Here is a 13,415-nt window from a genome sequence, read left to right on the forward strand (position 1 = left end):
ACAGCATGGATTACTTCAGACCATATGCTCTAATCCACAAAACGCCCAGGATTAGTGCCGTAGACTGAACACAAAGGTGAATAGTTCGCCTAAAATAAATTGGTGATTTACCGGGAAAGTTGCCCTATGGTAGACAAGATGAATTGCATTTTGAGTTTTCCATAGATCCGTGTTACTTCCCAAGCGCAGCCACTAGGGGAAACACTATTGAGACGGTAAATCTATCCACCCCAGGACGACACAGACAGGGTCGCTGGTCGAGAGGAAATCTGTCCAGCACACTCGGGATGACAGGACAGAGGACCAAGGCGACGCTAGCAAGAACCTGCTTAGTTATTTATTGACTTACTATGAGAAAGGGGTAAAAATAAAGCGCCACTTTTGCCGAAGGTGGGGTCATTGTAGAAATAGTTTGGGTTGTGTTTGGCACGAGCAGTTTAAGCTAACTTCACGTTAGCAGCGGATCATTAGCCGGCTAATGTTAAATCTGAATTTGCCTTCAAGTTGAGCTAGCTAGCGTAACCTATTTGTTGTGGCCTCACAGCTGTAACCGGGCGTCAGACAACGTTTACGGAGAGAACCGCAGCTGGAAAGTTTAACTCGAGTCGAGAAATCATGGCGTCGATGCTGTTTGATTCGTCGGCATATGCACAGGAGCACTTTTGACTTTGGGCTGTCAACAAGCTTCGTTGACGTTAGCTAAACCTGGCTAGCCAGCTAGCTTTCCTGCTACCATGTCCAAAATACTGAACGGCCGTCGTCAATCGATGCAGAGCATCCGGAGTACCATCAGCAGCAGCCAACTCGACGATGAAAGCTCTCTGGGATCAGACTCGGAAATCAACGGCTTCACCAGCGACAGACAGACCGATAAATATGGGTTTATCGGTGGGGCACAACAGTACACGGAGGAATCGTAAGTTTGGTTCAACTCTGCATTGATTCATTTAACTGCATCTGTGTTGTTTTGCTCGACCAATTAAAATAGTTACAGTAGCCTACATAATAACATCCACGTCAGCCAAGGTTGGGAGCAGGGCTAGAGTGTGACATTTAATCTAGTTATAGTGGTCACAAGTGAAGATAATGTTGTTGTCGTACCGCCTCTGCACGAGACTAGCTCCAAACCAGCTGCGTGGCACAATGTGTGTTTCACATCATCTCTAGTGTTTGAATCACACAACAACAAGGCTCATTTAAAAGCTAGAGCTCACTGATAAATATTGACTGATACAATGTAGCATGTGTCTTCTTAACTGTGGCATGCAAACCTTTCTGTCTCATGCGGATATTACTTTCTACCCCGCTCTTTTATGGTAAAAGAAAAAAAAAAAGCTAATCATACTTCTCTTATGCGTTGCCAGTTTTCATTTGAATTAATGTATGCATAACCTTTGAACACGTTTTTCTTTTTCTTTCTAAGAAGGCCTTTCATTCTTTCCTTTTTAACTGGAGGCCTTCAGTCTACATTACAGCTCTGTAATAGTGGAAGGAGTGAGTGAAAGTTGTGCCAAGCGCTGGCTGGGAGCTTCCTGTTTTTGGGAGTTTTGGCAGACTTGGAGCCAGCGCTCCGGTGCCCTGTTACTAGAGGGCCTCTTTTGGCTCCTAGTTTCATAGGTGGTCACCAGTCCAGGGTTTAACTTGCACCGTTTGGCAGTGATTGAAAGTAACTTATCACTCCTTTTTTAAAGCTGAATTAGAGCATCCTATTGTACTGATCACCAACACATAGCCTACAGCTTTACTTTAGCTGAAAGAGGGCTGCTCCAACTTTATAAAAAAAAAGCTCTTTGAAGACGTTTGAACACTGCAATTACAGGCTTTCGCCGATGACATAATAACATGGCTTAGTAAAGCATCAAACCTCATTCATAACAAAGGTTAGACTTGCCTACGTTATTTTTATTTTTTTTATTGCTATAGAATAGCATGTGCAGTCCCTCATTTGTCTTGCCTACAAACGTTTTGAAGTGAAATTACATAACGAGACAGTCAAATCCTCACTGCAACTCTTTGAGGTTACATTATAGCTTGCCATTAAATTGTCAGGATCTGAGTGTGTGTGTATGTGTGTCTTTTATAGTTTCCTCAAAGCCAGGATTGTAGTTGTTATCTGTGAGTCATTGCGCAGTTTACTGACTGCATAGTAGTGACGGCCACACACACAGATCTGATGGCACAAAGAAAGATGTACATCCTCTCAGAGGATTTCTCTTGTTCTTTTTATATTCTCCCAAATAACAACAGGCATTACTTTGTTTCTCCATTAAGAGTTCTAATGAAGAGATAACTTTTTAAAGGCAAATATTGTTGATCCATGCTCGCCCTTCCCAAAATAAGAATGGATGTTGTTCGGTCTCATTAATTTAAAAATGTTTTATCTAATTTGCATAATGCTCAAATGTATCTTTTCCCCGTTGTGTCCCCAGAGGTCGTGTGGTGCCTCCGGAGGTGATCAGGCAGAGGGAGGTGAAGTGGCTGGACATGCTCAGCCACTGGGACAAGTGGATGATCAAGAGATTCAATAAGGTCAGCAGCACCAACCTTTAACTCTGTAACACACAAATGTCAACTGGCTTGTTTGTATGTCTTGTACAGCGCTAACCATGCGTATAATTCCAATCTGAATTGGTTCTGTTTTTTTTTTTTTTTTCAAAAGCATAGTTTCTCACTGTCTCTAGGCAGCAGTTGTTCAATCTATAGTGTAATTGTGCACATGATTAGACACGGCAAATGGCATTGCTCAAGTATTTGATTGCACAAGGACAAGTCTTTTGTGGACACATTGTTTGCAGCTTCGCTGGTCTAACCGGTTCGGTGCGAAAACACTCTCGGCAATTCGGCACAGAGCCGCAACTTCACCTCATTTCCATGAGTCAGCAGCAGCAGCTAGGGCAGGACACAACACATCCCTTTATCGCCCCACGCACCATGTGACAGATTGACAGTCTCAGAATCAGGGCGGGGCATTGACTTCCCTCTTGAGACAAATATGTTATGAAGGTGCTGTGGGGAATATACTATAGCTGCACTCAAGTGCAAAACAGTTCTGCCGAGTTAAAAGCCCCTCACAAGAAGGAGAACTACTGGTTTGATTGAGCCAAGAGCAGTTTTCATTGGCATGGGGTATGTATATGGGGAGGTACTAAGTTTGGGAAGTGAAGGTTAGGGTCACCGATTTCTTATTGTGGTTCACAGTAACTTCTCACTGACCTTGTACTCTCCTTGGGGAGGTGTGCCAGCTTCTTATCAGCAAAGAACATTTAAATAAAATTTGTATTTCAGTTCAACCAATCTATTGTGTAAAGAGTGGCTTGTAACTGTATGACAGATTATACAGTAGCATCACCTACACTTGGACACCCTGCCCAAGTAAATCTTAAGGTATTCCAAGGCAATGTTTTTTTGTATCACTGCATACAGCAACTACATACAGTCCATGTACATTGCACACTAAGCAACAACAAAACAGAAATTAGTGATTTTCTTGAGTAAGTGTCTCGGTGGACTTTCATAGATTATAGTGTGTGTACATGAATGATTAAGTCCAGGTATCTTTGGCCAAACCCATTTCCCTCCGAACAACTACAGTATATCTGTGTGCCCCCTCCAGGGTTACATTCTTATTGAGGACCAATAATGGATGTTATATACAGTATTCTGAGATGTGGATCATTTCTTGCCAATTCATTATAGTGAAGGTGGACCAAAACAAAATACAGCAAGCAAAAAAGTTAATGACTTATTTGTAGTAATTATTTTTAATCACCAGGGGCGTTTGCTTGACAGATGGTACAGGTCTTTGATCAAACAGCCGCCACTTCTAATTATTCTCAACCTGTCATACTAACTGAAAAAGCAGGTGTTACTTATCTCATTAAAGATGATCCTGTCAAGTGTTCTGGTCCCATTATAAATGTCATTATTTACACCTGGGATTCCTCTCCTGTGACATGTCAAGAACCAACACATTATGTATGTGTGTATGTATTATTGAAAAGTAAGTACAAGTGGATATATGCTGGTTCTTTCACTGTGAGTTTATCATCTGATTTATCTGTCAGAAAGGCCTTTGAATGACAGTGAGCTGTCTCTTTAGTTTGAACAGATAACTGCATTTCTCATGTATTCAAGAAAAAGGAACCAATACCTGACAGCCTCGTGGCTTTGACCACTGACTGCACATACTTTACCAGATGGCATAGTGCCTTTCTTGGCCTAAGGGGAGCCTGGGTCTGGGGTTGTGTCCTGCTGTATTTGGTGAACCCCTTTGTTCCTCTGTGTGGTGCAGGTGAGGCTGCGGTGCCAGAAGGGAATCCCTCCGGCCCTGCGTGGCCGTGCCTGGCTCTACCTGTCTGGTGGGAAGATGAAGAAAGAGCAGAATCAAGGAAAGTTTCAGGTCAGAGAGCTGTTTATCTTTCACTTCCTCCTCACTGCGTATTTTGGGCTCATTTCATCTTAAATTGTTAGAGAAACTGTGGCCATGCCAGTTGTTGCTCTACATAGGGCGAGTTCTGTAAGTTGAAAAATGAAATGATGTCTAAAGCTACAGTGCGTAACTATTTCATATAAATGAATGTCAGTTACATTCAAGCCATTGCCAATCGAGTTGACACAAAGTAGAATAAGCCCATCAGCTCCACAAAACTCTGTATTGTTCAGTACGGCAGTGTTCACAAACTGGTGTCGCCCTCTGACACTGGCACAGGACCTCCGAAAAATCCCCAAAAGGGGCCCAAGTTATGTTTCAGTTGTTGATTCTACTCCTAAGAAAAAACCTGGACATACAGCAGAAGTTTTAAAATCGAAGGCTTACCTCATGTAGATGAGCTGACAGTGTTATTGTAATAACTCAAAATTCCTCATGGGGGGTGACCGAAGTTACGCACTATAGCTTTTAAGGGCAAATAATAGAGCCTTTATTCTTTAGCAGTAATGCACTATTTTATAGCAAGAGGTAATTCTGTGTTGAGTGAACTATAGAGATGATCCAAAACTGTGGAATATAGGGATCTAACAGTCTCCGCCATTTGTCTTTTGTCAGGAGCTGGATAGCCAGGCCGGAGACCCTAAATGGGTGGATGTGATTGAGAAAGACCTCCATCGACAGTTTCCTTTCCATGAGATGTTTGTATCACGGGGAGGACACGGGTAAGCTGTCTGTCACGGTGTGATCTGACTGACATTATACACTGGAATGACTTGTCTCTAGCTAATGTGTTTACTGGGGCATTGACCGTCCACAGGCAGCAGGACCTGTTCCGTGTTCTGAAGGCCTACACTCTGTACAGACCAGAGGAGGGATACTGCCAGGCTCAGGCTCCCATCGCTGCTGTGTTGCTCATGCACATGCCAGCTGAGGTACTCGCACACAACATATACAATCGCTTTGTTCAATGTGCTGCCTGTCATCATATTTTTATTAGGCTTAACAATACTGTGTTTGCCGTGGAGTTAATTGGTTGCCTGGTCCTGTGCTGAAAGGCTTGTGTTCTGAAGGCGTGTTTTTATTTATTTCGGTCTTTTAGAAGTGAAATCTACAATATAACCCCACACATGCTGCTTCTTTTATATTTTACTGCTCTGCTTTTAATTGTGTGACCTTGGAAAAGTCTATTTTTAAGCTGCACAGAGACAGACTGTACACATGACGTCATCTGGAGATAAATCCTGAGCTGCTCCAGACACTGAACTTTAACAGAGCGTTATGACCATTAACAGTCATGGTTACTGTGTTGGGTGTGGATGTAGATTTTCTAATGGTTGTTAACCCTTCATTCCAATGGAACACATAATAATAACTCTTCCGTGAGTCAATAGACGGTGTGACTTGTGTCCATTGATATTTTCCTCCTAAGTGTCATCTGATGCTATCATCAATTCTATTCTTAATTTAATGTGTGTGTGTGTGTGTGTGTGTGTGTGTGTGTGTGTGTGTGTGTGTGTGTGTGTGTGTGTGTGTGTGTGTGTGTGTGTGTGTGTGTGTGTGTGTGTGTGTGTGTGTGTGTGTGTGTGTGTGTGTGTGTGTGTGTGTGTTTTGTCTACTGATCTGAAAATTATCACTTTGTTATGTGAGTTTTGAAGTCTAACTAAAAGAGCTCTAAAAATGGCAAGTGTATTAAGCTTATACAAATGCAAAACTGTTCAACCTGTCCTGGGGAAAGTTGTCCTAAACAGTTATTGTCAATGAGGTGTTACCTTTTTATTTTGTATTGTAGTAATGTGGTATGCTCTACACATCAGAAGTGCATTGTTATGGTGGAAGAAAACAAGTGGCTAGCTTTTTAGCTTTTTCCTTTTACGATCAATGTCAGAATTTCCGCTAGTGACCTGCCTGCGGCGTGAACACACTGAAATGTCCTGCTTAGCGGAACAGTTCCACTTAGTTTCCTGACGTCATCTATGTTTGTGTTTCCTCAGGATGCCTTCTGGGGGCTGGTCCAGATTTGTGAGAAGTATCTTCCTGGCTACTACAGTCCTGGCCTGGTGAGACTGACACACTTTCAAGCATGTATGATGACATGACCAGGTGTTGGAAACAAAGGGAGAAAATAATTTCGTCTGACTTTGCTATTACAAAAACAATAATACATTTTTTTTGACTGGGGAATCCCGTGTTTATAATTAACTGATGGAACTGAAGGGGCCATTGTCATTCTGGTCAGACCATGATTTAACATTGGATTACTGACTTGCCTTACAACATGGGTAAACTATCTTCTGTATTTCTCTTGTGGTTCAGATTAGTGCTTTTGTATTCTCTTCATTTTGAATCGTACCAGGTTTGACTTTGAAGAAATGTTTGTTCATGGACCAACAACATGATGCATTTAGCTTCTTTTTGAACATCCATCCACATGTATATCAGGTTTCAGCCCAGTGAGTACAATGGCTTTTGTTTTCTCTTGCTAATGCTTTCCTACCTGTGTCTATTTCAGGAAGCTATACAGTTAGATGGAGAGATTCTGAACGCGCTGCTGCGACGCGTCTGCCCTCTGGCCTACCGCCATCTGGAGAAACACAAGATAGACCCCATCCTCTACATGACTGAATGGTTTATGTGTGCCTTCTCCAGGACTCTGCCCTGGGCTTCTGTGCTGCGTGTCTGGGACATGTTCCTCTGTGACGGTAACAATATCTTCTAGTGGTTCCAAGATGTTGTAGAGCTTTTGTCACACACTGATACTCAACCACGTGGCTGACTCTTCTCCCTATTCGCAGGAGTCAAGATAATCTTCCGTGTTGGTTTGGTGCTGCTGAAGTGCATGCTGGGAACCCGGGAGAAGCTGAAGGCCTGCCAGGGCCAGTATGAATCCATGGAGATTCTCAGGGCCATTGAGCCTCGATACATGCAGGAGGGCTTCCTCGTCAGAGAGGTAATGGCACAGGAACAGCAGCATGGGAGTTTGTTACTAGATTTCTAGACAATCCTTTTAACCAGAGTGTGTGTTCCAGCTCACAAACATTCACCCTGCTTAATTGTCAATGCAGGATTTTCACCATCTCCACGAGCTTCAGTAGGATTAGAGCCAAAAACTGAATGTCACACAAAAGCAGGGCCATGCATAATAGTTCAAATCATTTCTTGTCATCATTATATTTTTCATTCCTGAGCCTGGAATGCCATTTAATGAAAACTACAATCCAATTGTTCAATTTCAGGATTGCTTTTAACTGAGTTGTCACTCGTTAAGAACATGTGCCAATGATGATTTCAGTTGTTGCATGGCTGTTCATAAATCATAAGCATCATAAATCAACCTTGCTTCCAAAACAAATGCCTGTGCTACCAGCACATGCTAGCAAAGAGCTTCAGGACAGCAGGCGCTGTTATCATTAAAACACATTGCCTATGTCAAAAGGGAACGCTAGAATCAACAAAAGGTAAAAGTTCCTCGTAACCACTTAAAGGAGGCAAAATGGATCAAGCAGTTTTGGTTGTCGTCGACTAGTTGCCAGGGTATTGGAAGTTTTTTTTGGACCCATCTTTGTTTAAAAAGTCTGTCAAATCAAACCAAAATCAACAAGGGATGTATTGGAATGGAACCCAGAAGTTAGAAATAGTTTATTTGGAAAAAATAAAGGCATTCATACATCCCCATATTTCTATGGCTCAGAATGTCGTTCCACACTTTTTCAACATGAACGGCATGACAGGTTTTCCAAAGACATGGGAAGTCTTTGTTAATGTCAAGAAGTCATTTTACACTGGCCTAATCCTTCAATGATGTAGTGGAGTGTTGTGTCACTCATGAACAAAGGCTGCTCAGAAATGCAGTGGAGGAAACCACAGAGACTCTGAGTAGTGAAATGATACAGAGGCCAATTGAGCAGAGGGCTGGCTGGCCAGTGTCTGGTTCCTTGGACAAGCTTTGTTTGAGTCTCAGTCCACACTAACAAAAGCGTCTCTTATAGGCAGGCTTGCATTGACTGTGGGTGACCATGCATCCACACCAGCCCTGGAAGCCCTTTGGCATTTACTGTACAACGCTCACATTTTTACACAGTGGTCAAACATGGAAGGGACATACTGTATTTTCCAGTGTGGATCCTTTTTGCTCCACATTTTTAAAATGATCTATAGTAAAAGTCAATACATATTATTTGGGTGTCTCATTAAACTTTTACAAAAATGTTATTGGAAATAAATGTTCATTCACATTAAAACTTGGATAAAGGTGTCCAAACAGTCTCCATGTCAACATTCATTGTTTCGATAGAACTTCCTGGCAGAGAACTGCCTTGATTGGTTCAAAAAATGTATTGTGTAATAAGAACTAGACTAGAGCATAGCGGCTAGCCCCCCCTCATCTAAACCGAATTTTTGTAAAGTTTATCAAACTGACGTGACTGTATCTTCTTATTTGGGATCAATAAATATGCCTAACTCTTTTCAGATGCTTACTATCATGCAACCAACTCCTCCAAATGACGTGGTTAGAAGGATTTTTGTGGCTTTGGGTTTACAGGGGCCTTTTAAAGTCTCCCATCTGTGACCTGATTGACGTGTCTCTTCCTGTTGACAGATCCTAGAAGTGCCGGTGACGGCGCGCGACGTGGAGCGGGAGAACTACAGCCAGCTGAAGCGCTGGAAGAAGAACCGCGGTGAGCTGAATTTCAAATCTCCGCCGAGGCTGCACGGCGCTCGGCTCATCATGTTGGCCGAGCCGCCCAGACGCCAGGACCTGCAGCAGAACCCCACCATCATCATCGAGGAGCCTCTGCCCACAACCACCAAGGGCAAGGAGGACAAGAAGAGCAGGAAGAGGAGGGGCAGCCTTAAGAAATCCCCGCCCATTGAGGAGATCCCTAACCCTTACTCTCTTCCCAGTGACCCTACACCTCCACCACCGCCCTCAAAACCCCCCGCCCCACCTCCAGTCAGCCGCCAGACTCCAGAGACTGTAGCGCTCCCTGTACCAGAAACAGTGCCGGAGCTTGTGCCAGAGACAGTACCAGAGACAGTGCCAGAGACCGTACCAGAGACAGTGCCAGAGACCGTACCAGAACTTGTGCCAGAGACTGTACCAGAAACCGTACAAGAGACCGCACCAGAAACAGTACCAGAAACAGTGCCAGAGACTAAATCAGGTTCACCTCACCAGCAGCAAACGCCTCCTACAGACCTTCCCCCTGCCAAAGAATCTCCTCTTCAGCGATCCACACAAAGCCTTAGCAGCACAGAGCTGGATACATACCTGTAGCTCTACAGCCAGTCAGTTACCCCTTTTCCACCAACGCGAACCAGTTTCTAGTTCTGCCGGTTTGCTGCTGGTTTAACTTGGGAACCTATTAAGGACCCGTTTGCTTTTCCACAGGCTAGAGAGCCACGTCATGACGTCGCTGTATACGCCTGTGTGCGTCGCAGCTCTCCCGGCTAGCGCTAGCTTTACAACCACAACAATCGCAGCAGATACTTCATATTTTGACGGGTGTCCTCTCTGGCTTTGCTCCGTTAACCAAACATGACTTATCCAGCGTATGTGCCCTGCTCGTTTTCATCGCTACTGTTGGGGATTATGTTTTGATTATGTGTCATAGTAACTCTGTTTTGTTTTTACGGTAATTTTTTGGCATTTTCAATACTTTATTTGAAAGGGCAGAGAGACAGAAATGAAATGGGGAAGAGAGGGGAATGACATGCAGAGAACGACCACGGGTCGGATTCGAACCGGATCTGCTGCAAAGAGGACTGAGCCTCATGGGGGGACACGCTCTAACCACTACACCACAAGCGCCCCCTAGTAGCAGGGTTTTTAATTATGGTGGTAATAAAGTTTGAGTTTGTCTGGTTGGTTACGATAATCCCGCCCCTGGCCCCTGCCGTAACTGGGAATCGGTCCCCTCACAGTGGAAAAGCAAATAACTGGTTCTTGATAGGGCACCGGCCCCTAACTGCCTCAGTGGAAAAGGAGTACGTTTGGACCAAGCACCAGCACCCTTTAGCCAGCCTTGCCAAGGTCTCTGATTGGCCAGCTTCACTAATATTCTATCGTTGGACTCCTTATTACTCATGTATTGATTATAGACACCGTTTCTGCCTATACTATTGTCTCTATACACTAAAGCATCATTGCAAAGTGCTAAACTACCTTGATGCTTGCGCCATTTCTCCACATGAAGCTGATGTTACCTCCTCTTGATGCTTGACACTTTTATTCTGACCTGAAGTCTTAGTATTCCGCTTGTAAGGGAGACATGTTACTGAGTTATTGGGAGCAAAGTCATGTGTGTGTTAAGAGTTTTGAATGGGACTTGTGGCGCAATGAGAGGCTACAGCTTATGCGGTTTCTTTATACATTTTCACTAGCATGACTCAACACTATTGTGATCATCAGAGGAATACTGAGCAGCAGTGGATGTGAATTGATGAAACTCTACATGCTTGTCAACTTCTTACGCCATTATTAGTTTTGTCCACTAGAAGGCAGCCTTGCAGTGGTTTCAGCTGTAGTTCCTGTTACATTCCTTGTTGTTTTAGCTGATCTCAGCAGAGATGGGATTCTTTTAAGAATTCACATAGTTTGGGAGCTATTACTCTGAGATTGAGTTTATGTTTTTCTCCAGTAGGAAAATGTTTGCTTTAAGTTTTTTTTATATTCCTAATCATCTTTAATCATGAATTGATTCATGCCACATCGCGTTCATGTTTGAGTCTTTTTCTACAAGCACTATTTATTAAAAGAACAGTTACAACATGAAATATGTTTGTGCATGCCCTGCTAGTGCACTTTGGTCACGTTAATTCAGCCATTGGTTGGATTGATGATGTTTAAACGCCAATATTCACTGTGCCAGGCACTCCCAGCCACTTTAGAGCAGCAGTCATTCATGTAGCTTTGGCAGCAGAGAAGAGGAACACTTGCACATTGCTCACTGTGTTGCCCCATTCCTGCCCTGTTAAAAGCTAATCAGTTTAACAGCTGTCTCTTGCCAAACGCAAACCTATGTATATATGTATTTGTGCTTGTGTTTTCTTTGGACAGTGAGCGATTTGCAAATCACCTAATGGTGCTGACCTTCCTCTTGGTATTGCTCAAAATATCCAGTTGGAGCCGAGCAGATCTTATTGTGTTGGGTCCATTTGACTTAAAAAAAAATATATATTTAGCTAGAATTTCCAAAGCAGATCACAGACTATTGTTTTTAGATTACCTTCGACCGCTACCTGTGACCACCAGGCTTATTCTGTTAGTGCATTCAAGAGGGGATCATGTTACGATAAAGCTGGTTAATTACTCTGGAGACATGACAAAAAAAAAATTGTGATGGTCCCAGTCCGTTTTCTAACTTCACAATGATAAAAGGTAAAGGGAGTTTTTTTTGACAAGCATAAGCACACCATGTGTTAAATGTGTTTGTGTATATAATTAATCTAAAAAATCCATCTGCTAAAAAAAAAATGCATGTAATTTTCAGTTTTATAGAATAAGGGGTTTTAAAAAGGAGAAAGCGTTTTCAAGCAGTCACCTGTATGCAATAGTTTTCTAATTGCTTATATTACAAACCTCACATTTCGCTGATGATCTCTCTTAATTTAACGCTTATTGTGTAGATATAACATGTAAAATAACAATTTGTTTTGTAATGAAATCTATTTTTCAATCTTTCTTGGTATATTTTATTGAGCAGTTGGAGAAACTGCAGAGGGGGCATCTCTTTACCGTTTGAAGTGTAGGACCGCATATTTTAGCTCAGCATTTGTATAATACTAAGGGAGGATAAAGTTAATCTGAAATCTAATGGGTAACTTTTGCCAGTGAAAACGTTACCAACGTTTGTCTTACTCTAAAGACGGATTGGTATTATTTTACCATTCACACTAGGGTTATAATGGAGATGTTTGACAACCATGTGGCAATATGCATCATTGTTTCACAAATAAACTTTTGTTCAAAGCCAACTTGAAACCTTTTGTGTTGCATGTGTTATTGCTTACCTTCTTGTGGGTCAAATGCATTTTGAACCATTGAACACATTGAGCTTTCTGCCTGTATTTCCCTTGTCTGTCTTGTTTTCACCACCAGAGGGAGCAGCACAGTCATCATTTTGAAACATAGCAGTTGTTCATTGATCTGCATTTTTAATAATGTTACACTCATGCCTCTTTTGCATTATAAATGTATCAAAACTAAAGTAACTCAAAGTCACTGTTATAATTGCAGTCAGGCTTCAACGAAGGCAGTTGACATGTCAGTTCTACTTTTAAGCCTACTATTGAAGCACATTTAACCAGAGATAATACTCGGTAAAGTATATTTAAATTGTAATATTTAACTGCACAGCAAAGTAGCTAAGACTGTATTTTATTGATGAGAATGATTTAAATATTAGTTAATGGACTGTTTTTATCCACTGCACTTTTAAATGTCTCAGACATCGTACAGTACAAGTTGCTAACGTGGCCATAGGCCACTCATGATTGTTGGAGGGGGAAATTAATATTTCCTATAACATGCAACAGTCCTTCATGTGTGTGTGCAATGAGGGGAAAAAACTGAAGGGGTGCCATGGCCTATAGGAAAAGTGAGACATTTCTTGGATGACATTATTTGTAGGCTACAACTTGTAGGTCTATTTGTACGGTAAATATGATGCTATATAGCCAACAGCTGCTTAGCTTAGCACAAACACTGGAAACGCCAGTCCAACACATTTTATCTCAGTTGTTACATCTATACAAATGATGGGCTGCACTGTTTCTTGGTTCTATTAAGTGAACTTTAGAGGTGATGGCTGTGGTTTGTGTTACCTTTAGACAAAGTCAGACCAGGTGTTTCCACTCTTCATGTGTAGCTAAGGCAACCAGCTGCTGGCTCCATCCAGATACTAGTACACAGGTATTGGTGATATCAGTCTCCTCCTATAATTCCATGCAAAGGTTAGGTTTAAGAAATTAGGATATTTACCAAAGA

General features: G+C 42.3%; 1 protein-coding gene across 1 annotated transcript; it reads left to right on the top strand.

The window, feature by feature from the left end:
* The first annotated feature begins 224 nt into the window (after positions 1-224).
* LOC307263484 (TBC1 domain family member 10A-like) lies at positions 225-12,404 on the top strand. The gene is made up of 9 exons (XM_080044631.1): positions 225-916; positions 2,430-2,529; positions 4,292-4,399; positions 5,045-5,151; positions 5,247-5,361; positions 6,421-6,486; positions 6,939-7,128; positions 7,222-7,376; positions 9,027-12,404. The coding sequence occupies exons 1-9, from the start codon at positions 735-737 to the stop codon at positions 9,702-9,704; spliced, it is 1,701 nt and encodes a 566-aa protein (XP_079900757.1). The 5' UTR covers positions 225-734; the 3' UTR covers positions 9,705-12,404.
* Positions 12,405-13,415: the final 1,011 nt, after the last annotated feature.

Source organism: Ammodytes marinus (genome assembly GCF_949987685.1).
Source record: "Ammodytes marinus genome assembly, chromosome: 2".
Classification (NCBI taxonomy): Eukaryota; Metazoa; Chordata; class Actinopteri; order Uranoscopiformes; family Ammodytidae; genus Ammodytes; species Ammodytes marinus.